The 24,991-nt window shown below is 38.6% G+C and overlaps 2 protein-coding genes across 4 annotated transcripts in view; one reads left to right on the forward strand and one right to left on the reverse strand.

Annotated features, from left to right (window-relative positions):
* Positions 1 to 947: 947 nt before the first annotated feature.
* terf2ip (telomeric repeat binding factor 2, interacting protein) lies at positions 948 to 7,443 on the forward strand. 2 transcript variants are annotated; one of them, XM_008408560.2, is made up of 9 exons: positions 948 to 1,024; positions 2,064 to 2,301; positions 2,437 to 2,582; positions 3,220 to 3,455; positions 4,275 to 4,370; positions 4,498 to 5,137; positions 5,316 to 5,416; positions 6,046 to 6,495; positions 6,576 to 7,443. In XM_008408560.2, the coding sequence occupies exons 2-9, from the start codon at positions 2,075 to 2,077 to the stop codon at positions 6,795 to 6,797; spliced, it is 2,118 nt and encodes a 705-aa protein (XP_008406782.2). In that variant the 5' UTR covers positions 948 to 1,024; positions 2,064 to 2,074; the 3' UTR covers positions 6,798 to 7,443. The 2 variants fall into 2 exon arrangements, with proteins under 2 accessions (XP_008406782.2, XP_008406783.2); XM_008408561.2 differs by having other exon boundaries at positions 965 to 1,113.
* A 143-nt stretch (positions 7,444 to 7,586) lies between these two features.
* The window catches only part of iffo2b (intermediate filament family orphan 2b), a 28,261-nt gene continuing 10,856 nt past the window's right edge, over positions 7,587 to 24,991 (reverse strand). The window contains exons 2-8 of one of the 2 annotated variants that reach the window (XM_008408557.3): positions 16,476 to 16,536; positions 15,216 to 15,311; positions 13,704 to 13,874; positions 12,503 to 12,651; positions 11,893 to 12,094; positions 11,660 to 11,758; positions 7,587 to 11,307 (exon numbers count right to left, since the gene is read on the reverse strand). In XM_008408557.3, the coding sequence (XP_008406779.1) occupies positions 11,074 to 11,307; positions 11,660 to 11,758; positions 11,893 to 12,094; positions 12,503 to 12,651; positions 13,704 to 13,874; positions 15,216 to 15,311; positions 16,476 to 16,536 (1,012 nt within the window). In that variant the 3' untranslated portion in view covers positions 7,587 to 11,073. The remainder of the gene's footprint in view (positions 11,308 to 11,659; positions 11,759 to 11,892; positions 12,095 to 12,502; positions 12,652 to 13,703; positions 13,875 to 15,215; positions 15,312 to 16,475; positions 16,537 to 24,991) is intronic. The other variant, XM_008408559.3, reaches the window with a different exon arrangement.

Consider the following 24,991-nt stretch of genomic DNA (forward strand, 5'->3'; position numbering starts at 1 on the left):
CTCCGGGTGGCTAACATGAATTCTCTAGAACTGTATTCTCTAGTCTGATGCATATTTATCATTTACGCTCTCTGAAAAAATAACAAACTTTTTCTGATGAAAGACCCTTTACATTTCTTATTTTTATGACATCTCTTAAAGGGGCAATGATATGTAAAATTGACTTTTTTGAGTTTTACATCATGTTATAATGTTAATTCCTCATAAAAAACAATGTTGTCATGATTCCTTCATGCATATTTGAGAAATCCTTTCATCTTTAAAGGCAACCATTCAGTTGTGCAAAATCCGTGGGTGGACCTAGCGCTGCCTTCTAGAATCAGCTCCTCCTTGGAGTTGCAGCTTCTAAGCTTCCGCCTCACAGAGCAGCTCTTCCCCATGACTCCTCCACTCAGCTCTTTCAGACTAGCCAGTAGCAATTAGCAAACACCTAGTGGAACTGCGCATCTGCTGAGTTCATTAAGCTACTTCTCAGTGCAACACTGGTAAAAACATTGTTAAAGGGGAAGGGGAAGGGAAACATTGTTACAGGAGAGATGTTGTGATGACTTCCTGAAGGTGGAGTTTTAGAAAGAGCAGGAGCTTTTAAAGAGACAGAGGATCAATTTCGAGGAGTTAAATTGTGAAGTCAATTGTATTTTAAGTTATGATTGATATAAAGCATTTTTATTTTTATATTATAACAACTGAAGGTAACACAGTTACTTGATTGTACTATAAAATGGCGCCATGTGGCTGGAAAATACGTTACTTCCCCATAATTACCTAGCTTTAATTTTCCACAACTTTCCCAAATATAATAAATGACAGATTTATTTATTTATTTATTTATTTATTTATTTATTTATTTATTTATTTAGTAAGTAAGTAAGTAAGTAATAATCACATTTTAGTGTAATATAAATATAAACACTAGGGGCGGTAAGTCGTCTCTACTTTGTCGAAGTTCACCGAAAAAGAAAATAAACCGGAAGTGGGCTTTGTTTTGGTTTTATTCGGGGCGGGAAAGCCAACAAATTACATGGTAAATTTGTACTGGAGTTGGTTTTAACTTAAGTGTTTTCATGTACTGTTGATAAAATGTAACAGTCGCTATATAAACTCGGTAACTCGGTAAGTTTGTATTCGGGTTACGTCAAGCACAAAGTAATTAGCCATATTTAGCTGATGGTTGTTAACCGAAAACATCTTCTGTGAACGCTTCAAACTAACACCCTTCTGTCGCTTTTCTGTTTTCTTTGTGCTCTAAACGTGGATCGGCAAACAGCTGAGGAAGTTGATAAGCAGCTGTATTGTGTGCAAATTTAATATTTAGCATGTGTTTAAACGGAAACTCATACAGAACCTCAGTTATGTGAAAACTATGTGCGCTTGAATTTGAAGTAGAAATAGAAATTGATTGTATTTTGTCTGTTTTTATTTTCATGTGTTCATATGTGTGTTGATTACAGTGCGATAATCTAAACTAATGCGTTATATATGCTTAAATTACGTAGTGACTTCTGTTAAAAAATAATGTCCCACTTGTTTCTTGCACGAGTTCCTCTTTGGTTGTGTTGAATTTGTCCATTGAATCATTTTAGGCTGGTTTAAGGTCGATGTCTTTTTTATACAGAAAATGTTTTTTATGAAATACAGTAAAGTTATTGTCTAGCGAGGTATTTTGTGTTTAGCAGAAATGTAAAAAATGAAGAATAGCTTTTGTGAATCTGTGGCAATTGTTTTACTACTAATGCTGCTTGTGCTTGTATTAACAAAGTTCATATGCAAAACTAATATCCTGTTAATTTTTCTCTTGGTCTTAATGGAGAAAGAGAATCATAACTATCTCTCACTGTTTATTTGAAATGTGAGATTGTTAGGAAAAAAATAGCTCACAGCTGTAAATTTGACTGAACAGGAAAACAGCTTTGAGAGCATAACACATTATATTTTTTGTTAAAGTCGTATAGAAAAAAATCATTTTTGCTAAAATATTTACGGTAAAAATGTATCGGGAGCGGTTGCTACTTCAATTGTTACTAACAGCATTTTTTAAAATAAACTTTAATTTATATCTCCAGGTCTTTTAAAAATGTCATCCAGACAGCAAGATCCAGCCCAGTCTATCTCTCCAGTCCTATTCCTGACTGTGGAGGGTGAACCCATGTCCTTCTTCCTGCGACCCGGTCCTCTAAAACAAAAGCTGCAGCCGCTCATCACAGCTGGAGGAGGGACATTATGTAGAGTCCAGGTGCCTGGAGCCATCCTGCTGATTGATCCTGAGGAAAACAGCTCTGTTCTTGAATCCGATGCTCATCGGTGGGTGTTGGACTGTTGACATTTACAAATATAGTACAGTCAGTACACAGTATGGAAGGACTTTTGTGGTTTTAAAGGAGAGTGATGTGGTAAATTTTTCTTATTTGTGTCACTGGTATTTATTTTTATTTCCAGGTATGTTTCCACCCAGTATATTCATGACTGCATTAAGAAGGAGGAGCAGCTGGATTTAGATGATTATAGACTGAATCCAAAAGCAATCCAGAGATCCTCTTCAAAATTAAACAACAGTGGGGGAAGCTGTGCTGGACTGTTAGGAGGTACAACGACAACACTTAACTATGGACTTTTTTCATGAGGCTTCAGCTTCAGATTGAAATCTGTGATTCAGATTAGAAGTAGTATAGTCTGAATCTCATTAGCTTGTTGTCTCATGCCACACTGTTTCCCAGTTATCATTTTCCACCATTTATATAATAATAAAAAAACATTGTCAAAGCAAAAACACCCTATCTCCTACCTACATAATCAAAATAAGAATATCATACTGTAAGATGGCCCAGCTACATTAGTAGTGATAATCTCCAGGAAAAATATTCGCAACATACATAGTGAAATTCTTGCGCAAGCTCTTAATTGTATGGCATCCAGGGGTGAAAGTAAGGGGGTACGGCAGGGTACTGCATACTCCTAAAAGATTTAGTGGGGGTACGCAGTACCTGCAAGAGAGGGGAGCGGCTGTCTGCTGTAAAACATGAATGGGTTCACTGTGCAGCCGTGAGTGCACCCACTAATTAGCCGTATTCTATTCTAAATTCTAAATGAATACCTTTTAAATCAACAAAAGTGTCTCATTCTATTAGGTTAAATAGATTTTTATGTTTAGTTACTTTCTAAAATGATTTAGTTGTATCATGTTTTTTTATTTATAATTCCCCTCTCTTCAACGTTCATTAGGCAGAATTGCCTACACCCCTGAAGAGGATGCTGCCATTCTGAATTTCATCAGCAAGCGTAAGTCAGAGACTGGGGGCAACAGGCTGTGGCAGGAAATGGAGAAGCAGCGGGTGACCAGTCACAGCTGGCAGTCTATGAAGTCCAGATTCAAAGACCAGCTATCAAAGAACCAGTCTGCATCTACAGAGGTGGAAACCAAAGAAGACAGCAACAAGCTGCCTGAGAAGAAAACTGAGGTAATTACAGTGAAATACTGTGTAGCCCTCTTACAGATTTCTTCTGTTTTTTGTTTTAAATGTTTAACAGCATATGTTAAACAGGCTTCTACTTACAAATTCGAACATATGTTATTTTAATATAATATTATGAAATGCAAAGTATAACATTTAGTTAGTTAAAAATGTTGGCTGATCCAAGAGTTTCACACACTAAAACAAATCTGTAGCTCCTCGTGTTGTAGATCAGATAGCTACCACTGAGTGGCACCAAACTGTTAGAAAAAATGTGTAGCTATTCAGCTGTATACATGGATTTTAACTATTGGAAACACAAAAATTGGATGGAAATCTGAGTTGATGTAAAATTGAGTTTTTTGAAAATGAAGAGAGAAATGAGCTAATCAAACTAACCTGGCCCTTTTTGAAAAAACAACTTTCCCTGAAATCTAAAATCAGGTTGTGTGTCCTGTGGCGGCAGCAATAGTCATTAAACATTCCTGATTATTTCCAGTGAGTGTTTTCCATCACTGTGGGTGGATTTCGGTTGTCTCGCCTTTGCAGAATTGTTTCAATTCAGCCACATTGAAGGGTTTTTAAGGATGAACATAATGTTTTAAGTATTGCTGGAGTACTTCAGTTGGATTCTAGACTTCGACTAGGACACTCAAAGTTTTGTTGATATTTATTTGATCTTAAAGGAAGACAAGAGGGCAAAAACAGAAGAAATCTGTAAGAGTGCAAATATATTTACACCACAGTGTAGCTTTGTGCCAATAAACAAATCCAGCTGTGGGCTATTTTTAGATTATAAGTAGCTGTTCATATTTCTGCTTTCAGGCGAAGCTCAATCAGGAATCCAATGCTGAAAAATCTCCCTGTGAGGCAACCGCTGGTCCTGCTCAAACTCATTCAGCAGAATCAGATCTGACACAGGTACTGCTGCATGGGCAATCAGAACCTTGTTTAGATAGTTCATGTCATGATTTGAAGACGTGACTTTATGTGATTAGCACATTGAGCTCAAAGCAAACCAAGAGAACTGTATTTCCTGTCCCGACAGATCGATGTCCAGTCAATACCAGCAGCAGTCACACCTGAACAGGTAGAAACTCCGATAACAGCCTCTGTTACCGTGGATGAGAGCAAAACATCAGAGGAACAACCAAATATAAACATTCAATCGGAGAGTGTTGAAGGTGAAACTTCTCACTGTTGTCAAACTGAAGAACAGGCAGAGAACCAAGACAGCACAGAGACAACAGAACTGGAAAAAGGTGAACCTCTTACACCTGCTTCCCCACGAAAACATCATTTATCAAAAAACTCCCCTGCAGATCAGCTCAAACTCTCAACAATAACGAGTTCACCTAACAGAACAAAGCAAAAGCTGGAGGCATCCCCGGTGCAGGAGGAACCACAGCGTCGATTAACGCGCAGGCAGCTGGAGCTGGAGGCAGCATCTTCATCCCCCGAGCCGTATGGGAAGAAACTGAGATCAGCCTCCAGCGCGGCTGAGCAGTCCACAGCATCCCCACCACACTGGAAAAAAACTAAAGCTGCCGTGAAGTTAACTAACCACAGAACCCAAGTAGCAGAAGAGCCGCCTCATAAGAAATCCAGAGGGAAGAAAGCAGAAGCAGAGGTGGAGAGTCGGGTGGAGCAGATCAGCAGTGATGCTGAAACTAAAACTGTGCAGCCAGGTTGGACATGAATATATGATAGTTTGGTGAATGTATATATATATATATATATATATATATATATATATATATATATATATATATATATATATAGAGAGAGAGAGAGTGTATTTCATCTCTTACGTGCTTTCCCATGACTAAATTTGGTTGAAGATATTTTGTTTCTTTGTTTTTCCAGATGAAGCCAGTTCAGCCCTGCAGAAAGCAGAAAAGAAAAAAGAGAAAAGGCAGCTGGGAATTCTTGAAATGGCAACAAAGGAGTTTGAAGATGATTTTGAGGTAGGATATATATGTCTGCATTTATGTATAAGCACCATTAAAAGTACAATTGGGATAGTGTTGTTTTTTTCACATGCACTGATATAGGTTTATTGTCATTTGCCTGAATTGCATTCAGAGCAGATGTCATTGTAGTCTTAAAGACCAGAGCTGCATGATGCAGATTATGTGAGAAAAACACTGTCTGCTGAAAGTTGGTGTTACTCTGGTGCAAGAATGTCACAGAAAGTACAATTGATCCTTTCTGCACATTATTTTTCCTATTTAAATACATTTTATAAATTGCTTACAGTAGAATTGTTGGTTCTTTTTTAAAAGCAAAGGATCCAAGCTTTATCTTTCCAGCAGGTGCATCTCCTGCACAGGCTTAGGAACAGAACTATTAAAAGACTAGCTTAGTTGAGGAAAAGTGTAACCTGATTCAATAATAGGTGCAAATTTCTCCCTTTTGAGAATATCTTCTACACGTATTTACCGTAATCTGCTTTGTGAATCCGGTGTAGATATGAAACAAATGATGACGGCAAAACATGCAAAAAATGGAGTGCTTCACAAATTCTCTATGTGTGTGTCTATAACATTCAAACCAAACATTTCCAATAAATTTAAATACTTCTCTTTTTGTATAGTCTGATGAAAATGAAGGTCCAGATCTCCTTAACAATGCTGAAAGAACAGCTCAAACAACAACTGCATCAGCAGACGCTCAACAGCCTTCAGACTCGTCTGCAGATCCACCGGGTGCTCAGTCCAACCCTGAAGCTGAACCCAGCACACAGGTTGCCGGACCACAGACTCAGAGCTCAAGCAGCAACTGCGTCCCGAACACCGACGCCCCCGATGCAGGGTCGGTCCAGCAGCCTGTTTCAGAGGTGATCAGCTCCCCTTCAAAGGCCCACCTGTTCATATTTGACAGCGAATCTCAGGTAGAAGACTCTCAGTCTGTGGTTGGCCAGGGCTCAGCAGCTCCACATCACCCTCAGCGCTCAGAGGACAAAGACGCAGCGTTTTCTTTAACCCAGACGGAGTTGGAAGAGGACAAGCAGCGAATCAGGGAGCTGATGGCCCAGACCAACCAGGTGACCGTCGCAGGTTTTCACCTCCAACCCTGCGCTGTTGCAAAAAATTTGGTTTTAATTGAATTTGTTTGTTTTTCCAGGACCTGGTCAGTGTGACCAAAGCTTTGCTAAAGACCAGCGGAGACTTCGCTGCTGCCGCTGATTTGCTTTTAAACCCCTCATCTGTTTCTGAGCCATTTTGGAGTCGCAGTGATGACAGTTTGTTGCTTTCAGCCAATCCTGTCAGCCTTCAGAAGCTGCAGGAAAAATATGGGGAGGAGAATGTGGCCAAGAGGATTGTGTTTCTTGAAGTGAAAGGATAAAGATAGCATAGGATGGCAAGATTGACGGTCTGGGCTGCTGAGATTTTATGATTTAAAATATTTGTGATTTAAAATCTTAGTGATTTTAAATCACAAAATTTAAAATCAAGATTAATAGCTAAACCAAGATTAATGGTTTAACTATTAATCTTGGTTTAATAGTTAAACCAAGATTAACTATTAAAACAGGGACTGGAAAGATTTTATACATTACATCTAGTGTGTATAAATTTGGATGTGATCCTTGTTTTGTTTTAAGAATAATATTTTTGATGCATTTTAGCATGAAAAGGTGTCATTGAATTTGTTTTTAATGTTTTATTCATTAAATTGCCTAATAAATATTCCAGTACCCTTTAATAAGTTAGAATATTTTTAATGTTATAACATAACAGGCAAACCAACTTTCTTCTGGACCCGTCTGCTGTTTTTTCATGATGCTTCATGATGCTGTTTGTTCAAAAATGCTCTTTAAGAAACACCTGAGGCCTCCATTGAACACCTGGATTTATACTGAGTTTAAATTACCTTCAACTGGACCCTATTTATTCATTGGTTGACTTCTGAAGATGATTACCTTCATCTTTTTAAGGGTATAATAACAGAAATACATCAAATTTGAAAAAATAAATGCATAAAAATGAAATATCCCTGTATAATTTCCCTCTTTTTCATAATTATTTCCAATTAGGATCTAATTGATTTTAATTTAATCATATAAGCACCATATTTTCTGATGTTATTCTTTAAATTGAACAATAATTAGAAAAAAAAAACACCAGAAGATCATTTTTTTAACCAATCCACCGCTTTATTTAACTTTACCCCAATACTAACTGAGTACATTCATCATTTTGAAACTAAGACTGCCCAACACCCACATCAGTACACCGTATAAATAGTTTCAACAAAAATATTACAAATAATAGACTTACAAATGTAAGAGAAAAGAGTACGGAATATAAATAAATTTAGACAAAATGCCAATTAAACTGAAGATGTTACCTGTGAGGCAAAATAAACAATGAGACTGGAACCTGATAGAGTTCAGCAGCTTGGACCTCCCAGTCACGTTCATGGAACTGAAATGGCAAATATGTTTGCAAGCCTACATAAACTCTTAACCAAATCATCCCCAAACTTTATGAATAAAAACTCCTTGTATAAAACCTTTTTTTTTATATGAAACATTCACATCCAGCAAATTTACATATGCGTTGTTGGTGGTAAGCTTGAGAAATCGTTCAGAACTCACACCGAGGTTCTCAGCGGACCACCAAACATTATGTGTCCCTGTGTTTTTAACGGCTACATTATTTTAAGGTCTTTACAGGCTTCCAATCAAGCTACATTCAGCAAATAAGAGTCGCTATGGCTTTTTTTGAACTAAAATGAGGCAAACCTGCTTTTAAGTGGTGGCAAAGTGGAGATGTTTTACCTGACATCCAGTAGTTTACAGGAGATACGGATGTTGGGGGTTGTGTGGTTGGCATGTGCACTGAGACTGAGTCTACGCAACTTTCCAGAGTCAGAATCATTTTGTCACGTTGCTGTACATGATTGCTTTGGTTGGCTGGCTAGTGTGATGATCGTTCGTGGATGCTGCGGCCATACAGTGTTAAATAATGGTATCACACAGTCCAGTAGGAAAAACAGAATGACTCTTTGTTACTCATCAGGCTGGTTTCATACCATCTGAAGACAACAGCGACGCTGTTTTTTCACTGTTTTCATGTGTTAATTTTGTATTGTTTTTGTGTTAGTAATTGAGAAATAATTGCAACAAATATATCTTAAGTTATTAAAAGCTTAACATAGCGACACAGTCTAATGGTTAACAGTCTGGTTAAAGAAAATACACCTTTCGCCACAAGTAGTTTCGTAACAAATATGACAGACAGTACACAGTCTGTATTGCAGCTTTTTAGCTCAAAATATATATTAGAAAAGACACATAACTTCTTTTCTGCACATCAGCATGCTTCAGAATATTCTGCCCCCGAAAACTTCAATATAGAAGTATCACTTAATCTTGGATCCAGTAAATCACACTCAAAATCTAAAATGAACATATGATTGAAACAAACAAAGAAAAAAAAACATTCATTCTCTGTCCATCTGTTGATTAGTTTCTGTGCTGAATTATTTCCTCAATCTGCAGCAAAATGAGTTAGCATGAACACAAAAGGCCTCTGGGGTATATACCGTCACATGCTGGCAGAGCTCATCTACAGGCCGATGTTTCCAGCCCTGTTCTAAAAAAAACACAAAACGAAGCACTAAGTGGAATCTGCTCTCCTGCAGACTGCTCTGCAGAACAGCAGGATATGAACAACAATCACCTAAAGTAAAACGGCTGAAATGTATTTTATTTAGCTTAATGTGAAATATGCCCTTTGGTTTAGCATGAAAAGCTGGAAGGAGTTGTTTGCCATTAATGATTTAGGTTCTTACAATCCAACTCCTCTATCTTTCTCGTTTTCAAGCAACTAAGTGTTGACTTGTGCAAATTCACGGCACAACACGGGTGGCTTTTCCTTAACGAAGCACATCTGAATCAGAGCAGAGCGCTGCCTACTTCAGCAGCAAGCAACGCCAGGCCTTACTCTGCCTTGCATAAGTAGTCATACTTTTAAACTTTGTTCAGGTTTTGTCAAAATACAGTCACCAACATCAATGTGTTTTATTGGGGTTTTATGTGATCAGCTAAAACAAAGTATTTAAGTAGCAGTAGTTAAGTGAAATAAAAATGACACTTGGTTTGCCAGTTATGAAAAAAATACAAATCTGAAGAGTTATGGGTTTCAACTCCCTATACTCTTAATAAAATCTGTATATTTTAGTTTATAAAGTACAGATACTGTTGGAATGGGGGAGCTCTGTTCAGTCAATTATCCTCAAATGAATGGAGTATGATGCAACCACCAGATCTATGGTAACTCTAAGCAGCTGCAGAGAGACACAAACTTGGACAGATCAATTATTAGTTTTTATTATTTGTGTACTCCACAAATCTGGGTATCTATAGAAGATCAGATGAATGTAAGTTTTGTTTCTTAGGGGGGATATGCGCAATTTTAGTGCGGGAAACTCCCACTATGAAAACAGCTGCTATGCTCATGCTTCTGCAAAGAAGCTGTTGAAAAAAACATGTTAGAGGCTGAAGAACACTTGAGACTAGAGCAACAACCCTAGAAACTGATGCCTATAGATACTCTCTGTACAATTGTACTCAGTTTGTATTGGTGCAGAACAGCAGAATACCACTGCACAGCACATTTTTCAGATTTACTGCTGCTAAAAAACAAAAATTGTAACCATGTATGATATTAAATTTACCTCACTATTATGGACCTCCTGTGTTGGTCTATCACATAAAATCCCAATGAAGCAATAACAATTTTGGTTGGAGTGTGGCAAAACATGAAGAACCTCAAAAGTTGTGAACACTTTTGCAAAGCAGCATACTGTGGTATTTTAGGGGCTCTGTTCCAGCTGACGTCCCCAACAAAGACAATACAACAACAACAAAAAAAAACTATTTTTCCTTGAAAGAGGGAAATGCCTGTAAGAGAAGCTAAAACGGGTAACAGCCAGTCCAAAACAGAATAAGGCTCGCTAAGTTGCATAGAATTCAGTAGTGCACGGGTGCATTTACAAAAAAGGCTGTGCTCCTTTCCTCTGTCGACTTTGGCAAGCCTGCAGAGTTCCCTCAGAAACAAGCAGAACTTCAACACCATTTGTCTCCTCTGTTCTTTGTCTTCCTGACAGAAGACACTAAAACCCCAACACTTTAATTTGGACTCTAAATGCCACACATGTGTCCCGATCACACAAAAACAAGGGAGTATTTCAATCAGGAGGAACAAAACGTTCCTCAATCTAAGAGATGTATAGTAATCATTTTGGTAAATGGAGGAGTACAATATGTACTGTATTTAATTCCTTTAGAAAAAAAGGATCTTAACTGGATAGAAAATACTTTTCAGCTTGTTTAAAATATTTATTTTTTTCTCCTCTGCAAAATGATTTGAAGCCCTGGAATCAGCAGCAAGAAAGAGAGCACAGCTTTGTGTCTGCATTTACGAAGCAAAGACACCCCCCGCCACCACTTTCCAAACAGCAAAAACAGTATAAAAGCACCAGTTCAGAGCCTGCACCATGTTAAGCTTGTTCCACCTCCTGCCAGGATGACATTTTGCTCATATTTAAACTCCAATGATTAATTGAGATTAATCTCCAACAGGAGATGGAACAAATCCCAGCTGTGCAGCCATCAACTGAGCGGGACTTCGGCCTCTGCATCCTTATCCGAGATCTCGTCCTGGATCTCGTCTGTGTTCCCTGAGTCGCTGCTGGCCACCGAGCTGAAGGAAGGAGAGTTCCTGCCGCCTTTAATCATCCGCCGACAGGTCTCCATCTGCACGTCGAGGCCCCTTTTCATGCTGCACATCTCCATGTACTCGTGCAGATGTCGGTTCATGTCGCTCTTTGCTGTGGCCAGCTCCATCTGAAGCAATATCGACATGATTAGGAGTTCAGATAATCAACTGAAACTCTACAGCAGACGTTGGAGTACGTTATTAAGTCTACACCGTTAGAGGTAAAAGCTGCGATTTGTGTTGAAATAACATTTTTGGATGAGAATACATCGTAACATTGACCAACGTCTGAGCTAAGTGCGGGACATATTTGGTCATGAAGTGCAAATTTATCTAAATCTCTATAAAAACCAAGTGCTCGAGCTAGGATGGTAAAACTACTGTCTGCATCAATGAACCTCAAACAACATTTTTTTCTTTTCTAATGCACACAGGAACCACTTTTTCTTTCACTACAAAAGCATATTCATATCAGTGTACCTCAATCTGTCCGATGGTCTCCTGGTACTCCTTCTCCCTGCTCTTAAATAGGGTCTCTGTTTCATCAATGAGGCTGCCAAGACTTCCATCCTGGGAATCCTTAGAGAGCACAGACATAAACCCTCATTCATCATGCATGAGTTTGCGTCTTACGCTGCATCCATAGCGTTAATGCATACCCTGACTTGCACGAGTCTGAACTTTTTTTTTTTTTTCATTCAGACTGAACTTACGGGATCAGCCGCTTCGGCGCTGCCTTCGCCGGGGCAGGCGGCCGCGCAGGTCGTTGCAGCGGTGGTGCACGGTATGTTGTAGTTTGTGAAATCCTCCCAGAGCAGCAGAGTGTCCTCGTTTTCCTCCCACGTCAGACTGTCGCAGTCGTCGTCGATTTCGAACGTCTCGCGCCTGGCAACAAACGAGTTATCTGAACAATGTCTGTGTGGGACAGAGACCGGAAAGGAAAAGGAAAGCATAGAAAGGTGTGACAGCCAGCAGGTTCAGCAAAGGTTGAAGGCAAAGAGGAAAATTAAAATGTCACAGATAAGACGAAGTTCAAAGAGAAGAATAGCAGTAAGGGAAGCAGCCACTGTAGCTCATCAGTTAATTGCCAGTACAAAAAAGAGCATAAATGCCAACATAAAAGGCTACAGCTCTGCTAAGACAGCATGCAGCGCATTGGTTGCAATATTTTAAATCAACAGCAGAGGGAGATGAAAGAACACACACACACACACACACACACACACACACACACACACACACACACACACACTCGCACAATGTCCAGAAAGTCATCTGGATTTGGTGTGTGGTTGTTTTTTGAGGAGGGATGTTTTCACTCACAGCTGGTTGAGCATGCGTTTCATCTCGTCAGTGATGTTGAGCGATCCAGGAACCTCCTCCTCAGAAGTGCTTGGCTCAGCGTCCATCTCCGAGTTCTCCTCATCGGAGACGGTCTTACGTTCCTTTCTCCTGCAACAAGCTGCAGCACCCTACAGAACACACAAACACACAAACTGGGCTTTAACAGGTGAACATTGACACTGTTTAAACTATATTACTATAATTTTTAAAGAAGACCTTCTTTCTACTTGACTGCTGCCCTCATTTGGCCTAAAACAATGATTCAAACAATTAACCCATTGAGTTTCTTTCATTTTTTTGGTTCCACTTCTGTTCACTAGACACAAAAATGACTCATATATATGTACTGTGTTGCATTTTTTTTTACAAATGAGATGACTGACTACAATCTCCACTGTACATTTACATTTTTTAACCCCATTATTGCCAGTTTTAACAATTATCATTTGTTCTGTTTGGAGAAAACACTGAAAATGTTATATTTTTCATCCCTTATATGTAAACTTTGAATTCGATCAGTTTTTATTTTTTGCAAAAGGTGCGAGAAATTGCAGGCAGAAAACTGCTTTTCAGTTCTTTCCATACATTACAAATACACTAATCATGTCTTTTCTCGATTTTTAAGCATTTAATGCAAAGTTTAGCCAGCTGAGTATGTGTTATCAAAGTCCAAAACAGCCAACATTGATTCAGATACATTTTTAGCTTTTGAGCAGAATAAATACAATTTATTTGAACACATATATGCAAATTGATTGTAGGTCTACAGTGCAGCACATGAAAAAACATATAATGGTAGATTTCAACACGAAATGAACAAAAAATAGAAATAAAGCTGAAAATTTGAACAGCAGAGATTACTTTAGCTTTAAAGGTATAAGGTATAATATAATTTCAATATTCACCAAACTGGCAAACTAGTATGCCATTTATTTTATCCAAAAGAACCCACATTCAGACAGTTTTGAGTACATTAGTGAGCATGCACGCCTGCGCCTCTCAGAGAGGTCAGTAAGTGCAGAATCAGCTTGAGGTATAAGGATCAGTTGCAACATTATGAGCGACTGGCAGCTCTGATTTCATTTGAGCTGAATGTTTCCTCTGCATAATAATTCTTTTTTTGTTTTTGCTGCATTTGCTGTCAGCTTTTCTCACAGAACTCAATCACACGGAGACTCGCCTTCTCTGGGAGCGACCTGGCAGGGCTGACGTTGAACATTTTCGACATGTCCTCCGAGTTGCGTTGCTGAGCCACGTCGCACAGCTTGGCTGTGATGTCAATACGCCTGCAGATGTCCATGTCCACCCGCCTGGCTTTCTCCTGGATCTTTGAGTCCAGGTCAGTCATTTGCTGCAAAAGGGTGGAGAACATTTAGATGACATGTGCAACATTTGTCTGTATACTTGTTTGACATTTTCTGGATGAATTAGACCTCCACTACATGTTTCTGGACGTGGGGACAGGATGGCAGCATTCCAGCTCTTATTTTTAAAGGGGATTCACACAATTTACGCAGGAAAGTTTGCTTCTTCTGAGTGCTAGTTGGGCGTTTAAATGTTTGACAAGAAAAATAATTAACCTTTAACTATTACATTTACTCTTTTATTTACCAATTCTGCAACTTCATTGAGGGTTTGTAATAAAAAAAAATGCATTCTCTTGTAAAGGCACACATCAGAGTGAGTTTGTTGTAGCTGTCAATATTGATTTTTATTTCTGAAATATTGTTTTTGACATTTCGAAAAACTTGAGATTAACGAATTAAAACTGGAAGCTTATCATCCTATTACTCCAAAAAACTTTCAGTGTTGCACAGTGATAAAAGTTTTATTATTAAAAAAAACAGCAATGTTTCAATAAATTCTTCCTAAAAAGTAGAAAACCATTAAAATTTAGGAGCGGACATCAAGCTGTAAAGGACAAACTCTGTTCTAATGCAGCCAATGTCGAATCACCAAAGTCACATCAACCATATACACACACGCGCACACACGCACACACACACACACACACACACACACACACACACACACACACACACACACACACGCACACACACACACACACACACACACACTGACTAATTTCTAAAACACATAAAATAATCTAGGCCTCCTAGACAATCTTCTGGCACTTACCAGTCTCTGCATTCACACATCAGGGATGAAGTAAAGAACAAAAAATAACATGACAATTTAACAGCAAGCAGATGGCAATGTAAAGATAAGCAACATAAACAATAGAGATTTTCTAAAAATAACACAGCATGGCTGTTTATTTGTGACCAAACAGCAGCTGTGAATGCTGTAGTGTGTTTTAACGGTACAATCACACCAGGGCAGGCACACCTGTTTGGAAACAATACAGACTGGCAGGGGACAGGACGTGCTATAGATCTAAAGCCTCTCTTCAGTTCAACGAATGCTTATCTTAGGGGTTTTATGGCAGTTCACATTTTCATGTTTCCAAATAAGGAAGGAAGGAAGGAAGGAAGGAAGGGTGTGTGTTACTATTCAAACCAATAAAAATGAGAACATTATTCTGATAATTCCTGGGAAAACAGTTGTAAATGCTACTGTGATCAGTGCTTTGAGCTGAATGGCTATCACAGGTCTTTATGTGTGAAAGGGAAGCTTTGTAAGACTTAAGGGAAAGACGGTGACATCATCATAGCAGTGAGTAAATACTTACATCACTCATCAGACTCTTGAAGACCACGAGTTCAGCCTTCAGTCGGTCCACCTTCTCGTTCAGCTCATCCTGGATCTCTGATGACTCCTGGGCGTTCTACATGGACGACACCAGAAGGAATTGAAAACAAGGGGAAATTAATATTTTCAGATATAAGACTTCAAAATAGTTGTAAATTGTGCTAAAATATATCTAGGTTAGCTTGGCCATGATGATGCCTTTATTTAGTTAAAAAAGTTAAATCAACTTTAAAAGTACTTAACTTTATTACCCAGGGATAAAGTATTACATGGTGATGCTCTCACAAGTTTACTGGCAGATAAGCTTCTCTCTTGCCTTTTAAGTAATTATGTGGATACAACTAGCATCTGGTTAATGGAAATGTGGGTCAAGCTTTCATGGAGTCTTTCAAAGAAACACAGGATGTACTTTGTTTTTCGCATTCCTGTATATAAGCAGCAAGGTTACGTGCCAAATCAAAGCAATTCTGCAAACGTTCTGCACATGTAATTTAATCCACAGCCTCAAATTTAACCTTTCTATAATTTCGAATCAAACAGGCATCTGAGTTTTAAGACATTCGTAAAATGAATACAGTTAAATATTGTTTAGCAAATGCCTGGTTACGCTCCTGTTTTTAGTTAGCACACTGATTCCTCTGGCTCTGCTCCCTGAACGAGAAATGGCCGTTTGCGCTGACTTTACTTCAAACCGATTCCCTCTACGTCTATACATTGACGTGTCAGTGTGCACTGCAAGGTTAAAACCCTCAGGGGGCTTCGGCGGTCCACCTCTCTACCTGGCGTTTTGCTGATACAGACTATAAGACAAACATGCATGCAGCCACAGATCGATTAGTGCAGAAGCAGAAAAGGGAGAGGATGCCAAAAAGATGAAGGACTATTACCAGCTGGGTCGGCTCTTTGTGTTGTGTTACAGCTTTAAGGTGATACACTTTAAGTTCATTCCCTCTACATCTACTTCCTTTTTTCTGCTCCGAGCGGCAGCATACTGGCAGCCTGCTGGTGGTGTTTAACGTTTCTATCTCCTGTGCATCTCGGCCAGCAGCCTCTTCTGATGGCTTTGTAATAAGGTTACTCTGATCGGACACATGCTGCTGGCTTATCCTGCTCCATGTAGCCTCACTTTCCCTATTCTGAGGCTGCTTGTTTTCCTATAATCTTATAATGATGGAAAGATGTCAAATGTCTGTTTGTGTGTGTGATCACAGAACATATTTCAATGTTTATGTTTCCAAACCTGCTGTAGGGATTCCACAGTGGATTCCAGCTGCTCTCGCTTGGACAGCTCCTCCTCCCATCTGCAACACACAGCACAGATAACAGAGGTGGGTCACTTTTACTGCCGGATCCAGTCCCCCAGGGGCCCAACGTATGGCTTAATGGTACTTTTGCGGAATAACACTCCCGTCTCTGATTACAAAGCGCCCCTGACAGTGTGGCATCACACCCACTGCCCCCTCTGTTTCCACGCTTTTGTCCTCTTCCTCCTTTGTTGTCTTCGCTGGTTCAATAAAAACTCAAAAGGATGAATGGAAAGCTGGTCTTTCCTCAAACACAACAAACATTGCTCATGAATACTGCTGGGACTCTTGGGTGACTGGAGGGTGGAGTGTTTCTGCTGCAGCCTGAATTCCTTCATGCTAACACGCTCCATTTGTTCATCATCACGTCTGAAGAGTGGGAGACATGCGTCTCGTTTGCGTCTGTTAAATTCCATCAGCGTGACTAAGATATGTGCAAATTAAATTGACATAGACGTGTACTTATTCGTTACAGTATAGTGGATGGTTGCATTATAGTTTTAACCAACTGTAACTTACATCTTCAGTTACAGGCTCAGAAATGTTATGAGAAAATACACTTAAAAAAGAAAGATGCTGGTGTCCGTGTGAGATTTAGGCTAAATGGTGATTTTAAGGAGATCATTTAGTGGTCCAGTACTTAGGACGCTTTAAGTTGGAAAAGATTTTTGCTTCCCAAAAAAAGACTGTGGAGGTCAAGTGTTTAGTTCATGTTGGGCTCCATAATGAACCCCTACAAAAGTAATCATTCTCGTTTTACCATAAGTAAATTTAGAGGAGCATCAGAGTATTAATATTCTGGATTCGAGTGAGGTTTAAAACCTTTTAAGATGATGTTATAGATCTGGGGATTGTTGTGAAATAAAAATCAAATCAAGAGAAGGACATTTTATTCAAAAAAATTTCAGAAAAGTCAGTTTTACTTTTAAAAGTAGCATACTGCATGCCAATATTTGACCTTGACAAAGGGGTTAAATGTTTTCAGAATAAAGTGCCGCGGATGCCGTAAGACCTTTATGATCTTTTTTTCACTTTCTTGTAAAGTTAGATCTTCTGGTCTCGATGCATTATGCACCACCATTGCAATATGTCAAAGAGTTCATGTGCTTTGTATTCTTAGACTGCAATGAACTTTTACTATACAGAATACCGTTTTATCGTGCTAAAATGGGCCTTAAATGGTGCACAGTTTAAGGCCTGTGACATGAAATGAGTCCCTATCACCTTTCAACACAGTTTTCAAGTTTCCCTCGACTTCACTTTGAACACATCACTAATACTGATGTATTAGTGGAGGTTTGGATACTCCCCCATCAGTATCCAAACTTAAGAAGAGAATTATCAGTAGTGTTTAGTATGGTGTGTTTACAAACTGGAAAAAGATTGGATTTTTGAATTTCCAAACGACCTATTGTCCAATTATGGCCATGATGAAGCTTTCTTGTAAAGACCAAGTCTAAGAGTACATGATGGTGTAGCTAATGTCGTTCATGTCTCTTATTTTGTGATTCCAGTTTTATATATGGAAACATACAACTGCAAGATGATGGCAGATTAAATTAGATCACCTGTGAAAAAAAGGCCTGATCTAAACTCCATTCCATAAAGAGAGTCTGGCAATGGCGGCCATACTGCAGAAACATGTTATCAAAACACCAACAGCTTTTTAGATGATTAAAATCTGACAGTTGAAAATATCTGGTTATTTAATTTACTCTTTCTTTAACTTACAAATAAACTGACTGAAATTAAATATTACTTTGACAACAGAGGCCAGTGTGAGGCCGTTATCAGTACTGTTGACTGATAACTGCATGAACTGATCTGCTCCTACAACAGACCCTTGAGGTACACCATTAAAAATAGGAGATGAAACCATCTGGCTTTATGCACTGTGAGAAAGATAATTAAAATCCAACATATTTGTTGTTTATCATCAAATGTTCACTTAAAATTTGTGGTGTGAAGTGGTTATTATGGCATGTTTGCCATAATTATTTTTTGGTATAATAAAAACACTATGCTAATGTTCTCATAGGTATAATAGGATAGGATACTTTTGCAGGAAAAACAATTTCCCTAACTAAGCTCCTGGCAATCAGTCCACAAGTGGGGAAAACATTCAACCAATGCTAATAATAAAGCACCAGAGCCTCAGATTAGCTGTAAGTTATAATTAAATATGGAGTTCTGGTTTTCCCCTCTTGCGTCCCCTCTTGTCATATTGCTCCTCTTGACCACAGCAGCTATATTTAAACAAAATTAGCTGCCAATTTCATTGTCTTGCTGTGTATTGCATACAAACCCCAGAGGGCTTAGCCTTCTGTATGGGACATGGCCCCGATACACACTCGTCTTGTGTGATATGAGACAGAAACCAAGCTGAGTTAAAAAGGCTTCCCGACAGAGTGCAGAGTTCAGAATGAAGGAAAAACTCATTATAGCGTGTGAAGTGAAAACACCGTATCAGAGCGCCATGTGAGGATGAGTCATTCTACGCCATATTGAGGGGGATTAGAATAAAAATGGAGTTTCTGAGTGAGAGTTAAAAAAGACGGGGCGAGGCAGTGTACATGCCACAACATATATGTTTACTACATGAGAGAGAGAGAGATTACACAACATTACTTACCCACAGCCTTTGCCATGGAGAAGCAAAAATATAGCCTGAAGGTGGAACATGTGTCACTAGAAATCCACTTTCCCAACAAAGCTCAGCTTTGTTTTCATTCAGAAGCCACTGAATGTGCTCTGCCTAATTAGAAAGAAGTACTCCTTAGCAGGCCGAGCCAGATCGCTCCAGATTGAAAGCCCTGTTCTAAACAAAATGCTGGCAGTGGTGCTGCGCTCTGTCCACAGCACTCGGTCAGTCTGCCGCAGACCTCCGGCTGAGGTCACCGGAGTTCACAGCTGCACCACAACCTCCACAGACGCATGCTTGTCACAGCATTTTCATCACTTGTGTTGTCACTTTCTTGGGCCTCCGCCACGGCCTTTTCAGTACTCACCTGAACTGGAAGTGATAACGGTACAATGCAATTAAACGCCCATCAGGAGGGAAACTTAATCCGAAATATGTGCGTCAAAGCTATTTATATTATCAGTCAAATGTATTAGAGTCTGCTTTGTTATTAAAGTGGCAGCTTTTTCCATGTTATTTAGAGTGGACAGTTAATAAAGCCAAAGAGACAACCACCAGGCATGTCTAAGCATTAAAATAAAAAGGTTTTCTCTGTAAGACATCTTCCTGTACCTTTGGCGTGACTGAGTCAAAACGAAAACACCAAGAGTCTCCTTACAAGGGCAAAAACAGCGGGAGGGTTGGAGTCTGTGTCAGCTCAAAGACGTTTGTTTACTTCCAAACAAATTCTTTCAGATGTCTCCCAAAAGTAAACCAAAATCTAACGTGCAATGTTGTGAAAAAGTATTTCATTCACTTGTATATTTCTACTGTTTTCACTTATTTGTTACTTTTAAACATTTCTCTATTAAACTTTAATTGCAAAGAAATATAACCTGAGTAAATGCAACGTGCTGCTTTCAAATTATGACTTAAGTTCTTAAGGGGGAAAAAATCTTTCCAAACCCACATGGCCCAATTTGAAAGCAAGTAATTGTGCCATAAATAGAGTTTAGATCTGGCCTAAAAAATCCAACCCGGTTCACTCCAAGCCAATAGACATTATGTCAGAGCCCAATCTGACTTACTAATTAACTCTAATTAGAGGCCCGAGCCCAAAGTAAACTCGTTTAAAATGCTTCCAGACTTCTGATTTTGAACTCTGTTAGCTTGGTAGTGTAACTTCTTTCCATTTTAAGTTTTTGTTTGACATCTTCCAGCTACATTTTGTCGCTTGTTGTCTCTGCAAGTGAGTCAAGTGTAAATTTTCTGATATGTGTGATTGATAGTCAGGGCACCGTGTGCATTAGTCGCGCTGCACTTGTCGCAGTCTAATTAACTTTTCTGACTGACTTTTTCTCTTCAACGGGGTACACTGCCTACTGCTGTTTAGAAAATAAGTTGTTTAACATATCTTTATATTGTGTATTCTCATTTCATTTTCTCTGTGTTGTATATATTATAGGCTTAATAAAAACCCATCACACAAGATCAACCCAACCATCAAGCATAGGATTTTAGCCTGACCGGCCAAAATTTAGGTTTGTGTTTTGGTCAGGTTCACTTTATATCTAAGCTCTACCCTTAAACCCAATGACATTTTGTGCCACCTTCAGCAGCAACAACTGTTATGAATTGTTTTGGGTAAGTGGCAGTAGGTATTTTTACATTCCTGTTAAATAATTTTGGCTCACTCTTCTTTGCAGAATTGTTTTTGATTTAGTCACATTAATGGGTTTTTAAGCATGAATTGCGTATTTACGATCATGCCACAGCATCTCAGATGAATTTAGATCTGGAGTTTCACTAGGTTGACCCAAAATCTTCATTTTGTCTTATGTTTTTACTTTAAATCATTCATAGGTGGACTTTTGTGCACAGAAGTGCACAAAAAAAATATCTACAAACATGCAAGAAGCATGTTTGTAGCTGAGGGAATAGTCTGAACACAGTCAATCATGCTGAGCGAAGCCCAGGTTTACTCTGATTGAAACTGGATTGTTTTGTCTTCTTAAAGCTGCAGTATGTAACTTTTTCTTTTTTTTCATATTTATTGGTACTGTCACCGTGTTGTGACAGCATTGTGTGAGACAATACCATCACAAATTAAAGGCTGAAACAAGGATCTTTTGTGTTAAGACAAGACTAAACCACTGCTGGTCCTCAGGCAATTATTTTAGCCCTGTTTAATTTAAAGTTTATTGTTTCAATTCTCGACTATTGGACATTTATGTTTACATTTGACACACTAAATTTGTAAAGGTAATATAAGTCATTCTTGTGCAAATATATCCATATGTGTGTTCATTTTGATGAGTAGGGTTTTCTGCCATAAACACTGACTTTTTATGGTGTTCTTTCAACAACAACTTTCATGCCAATGACCAGATTTGTGAAAAATAGCTATGAGCTATGAATCTCTGGAGGTAAGAGTTGTCACTCCAATTTATTTATTTATTGTGAAACATATTTGTACAAAAAAATTTAAGCCATGAATCCTTTCCCATTCAGTTTCACATAAAATTATACTGTACGTTCTTTTATGGCATATAATCACAATATATGCTTTACTTCTCATATATTTATGTTGAAAATTGGTCTACAATTATTGTAAAACCAGAAATAAACATATTCTCTCTCTCTACCGCTTTAGACAATTAAAAATACATTTAGATTTTATTAGGACTATGGCAATCACTTCATCAGATTGCAAGCATTAGTGAAACAGGAAATTAAAAATGGGTGTGGCTGCATGCTGGACAAATACTTTACAGAGTTTATGTGGCTTGTATGAAATGATGTCATAGACAGCTTTGATAAATGCGCAGAAAACATGTGATTTCTCTCAGGGAACTCCATAGGCGTGTCTGTAACGTCTTCTCGCTGACAGCAGCGGTTCAGTGACTTTGAGATTTCAGGGAATGCACATTCGCTGCAAATAGTGAACAAATTTTTCTTCCCCTGAGCAGACCCACAGTAGGTCATCGATTGACTGTCAGGATCCTGTAATCTATAGCCTCCCCCCTGACTCCTCAGAGACACATGTGTAGCACGCTAATGAAGCAGTCATGTGAAATGGATCAGACGAGTATGTGAAGCAGCTCAGGAGCCTACCGTCTGGCTGCTCAGGGGCCTCTGCCACGGAGACAAAATATCAAGGTCAAATCTCATTTCATTTCTCTGCTCTGCCTCCCTGAATGATACTGATAAATACTCCCAACTCGACCACACACCATAATCCTTTATCACCACGTCTTCCGCCCATTGAAGGCAGCATCTGATGTTCAAGCTGATGAATTCCTGACTCACTCAGTCATGTAAACGGTGCACAGAGGATGATAATTCACTGCTGGATGATTCTTCTGCTCTATGCCCTGCGAGGACAGACAGTTTTAAATATAACCCCCATAAAAGCAGAAATGACACAGACACAATAACAGCAGGAGTTTTGGTGTTGCTATGTGACAGCAACACGTTGCCTCTAAGATGTCTGGCACCTGTCACTGTTCAGCTGAAGGCTACAAATTGTAAAAAAATAAAAATAAAAAAAATAAAAAATATAATAATAATAATAATAATAATAATAATAATAATAAAGACAACCTGGTTTCCCTTTGTGATATATCACAAGTCATATTTCAATATAGACACTGACTGATTATGAAAGGTTGAATGAGGTGAATTTAGATCCACGACGGAAAAAATTTATGAGAACTTTTGTTCCCACCAACGGAAAAATCCAACCTCTATTCTTCAAGCCTTTTTCTGAGTTCATTGGGACTTTTAAAATAAAATGTATGGCCCCATTACTTGTACGGTACAGCAGTTAGACAAGTGACAGATAAAAGATCGCACCTTTTTATTTGATGTCGGGTTTTGTACCTGATCTTCCAATGAGTCACACTTTTGCTTTCTCTGATGCTTCGGCATAACATGTAGGTACATGCCAGGTCAAAGTAAAACACACAACACTTAATGTTCTTGATGGTTATATCATCCGATCATCAAAAGGTTGGATGATATAATGTATATCTTATGTAATACACTATAATATGGCAAAATAGTATATTATTGTTTAGTGGAAGGGAAGAAAGTTAATTTTTTTTTTTGCCAAAAGTCTGTGGTGTGTACTTGAAGTCAGCCCATTATTTAGTCTTATTCTCATAAAAAAAATTGTGGCAACTAACTGCTTAAACGGAGCCAAGTATAGAGAAATCCTCAGTGCAAAAGACTTGATATTAGAGAAGAGCTTCACCTTCCACCAGGACCACCACCCTGAACATATAGTCAGTGCTATAGCAATGGTAAAGCTCAACAGATTTAGATCAATGCATGTACATGTGTTAGAATAGCCTAGTCAAAGCCCATATCCAATTGTATCTAAGCTAATTTTGCAAAGAGGAGCGGGCAGAAATGTTAGTATCAAGATGTGCAGAGTTGACAGAGAGACACCCCCAGGGATCGACTTGCATCTATTTTCAGGGAGAGGTGCTTTTACGACTCAGGTTGTACGATACGAAGGCATGGCACATTTCTAGGAAATGAGAAAACCATGCTTCCTTTTCTTTCCACATTACAGTTATGCATATATTTGTGATGGTCTGTCTCTTGAAATGACAAAATACATTAAAAGACATTAAAGTGTGAAAAGGTTGCTTTATACTTTTTTGTTCTTTAATTTGTCTTTTAAATTTTATATGCTTATTGGGTCCAGTCTTGTGGCCCATGATGAAAGGAAGAATTGGATTCAGTCTGTTAATGCAAATACAAACAAAAAGGTTTTTTTTTTCAATTTATTGTTAGATATAAAACTAATATATTTCACCTCCAATATAAATATGTAACTCAAAATAAATATGTAATGCAAAGCTGAGTTAGATTACGGCTGTATCTAGACAATTACCTGTGTGATAAAAAAATTTTCTACGATCATGTAACATTTTCAATAGGGTAATTAAACTAACCTGAGATTACTGTGGACAGCATCTCCCAGTCATTTTGCATTAAGTAATTTACTGCTGCAGATATTTTTACAAATGTGGCATTCAGGTATGTCCTAAAACATAATTAAAGATGCGTTCGCAGCCGCGTGGTTTAACACATAAAGCTTCCACAAGCTTTGTTTGTGTCAGAGGATCTCACAAACCAGCTGCTTTCAATCCTGACTCTATGAAAAGACTTCTCATGAATTTCCAGATAATAGAAGCTAAAGATACAGGTTCAGGCAAAACACCAGCACAGACTCCATCACAAGCCACAGTTCATTTAGACTGGATGCAAATCAGGCTTCTGGCATTCTTTGGAAAGCTGCAAAACCATAAAGAAGCATTTAATAATCAGATGGCTTGGTTGAACACCAGCAGATTCTCACTTTGCACGAATGGCCTGATAGTGATAGTGTAACTGATTTTTCTTAAAAACAAAGGTGTGCTGATGGGTGTGTGAACGAGTTGTTATTGTTTTCACCGCAAGGATGAATTATTGCTCAGCTCGCACAGTCACACCAATCCAGCTTTATTTTTTCTGGCCTGGGGGTTGATTAGCTAGAATCTTTTTCAAAGAAGCGATAAACATTTAAGTGCTTCCAAGTAATTACAAGACGTTTAAATGATTAGATTCGACCTGGGAGTGGTGTCAGAAATTTGGGTAATTACATTTGACAGTTAGTGAAAGCAGTTATTCCTCCAACTGCAGGGACATGCCAGAGTCAAAGCACCCTAACCTAATTGTTTTTTTAGTTATGATAGCTTGCAGTTACATGTTTTGTGGGTATACCTGACAGAGTTTCTGTCAACAGAAGTTGCATAATGAAATCAGAACTTAAGACTTAAC

Source organism: Poecilia reticulata, chromosome 5 (assembly GCF_904066995.2).
Source record: "Poecilia reticulata chromosome 5, P_reticulata-male-v2, whole genome shotgun sequence".
NCBI classification, from domain to species: domain Eukaryota; kingdom Metazoa; phylum Chordata; class Actinopteri; order Cyprinodontiformes; family Poeciliidae; genus Poecilia; species Poecilia reticulata.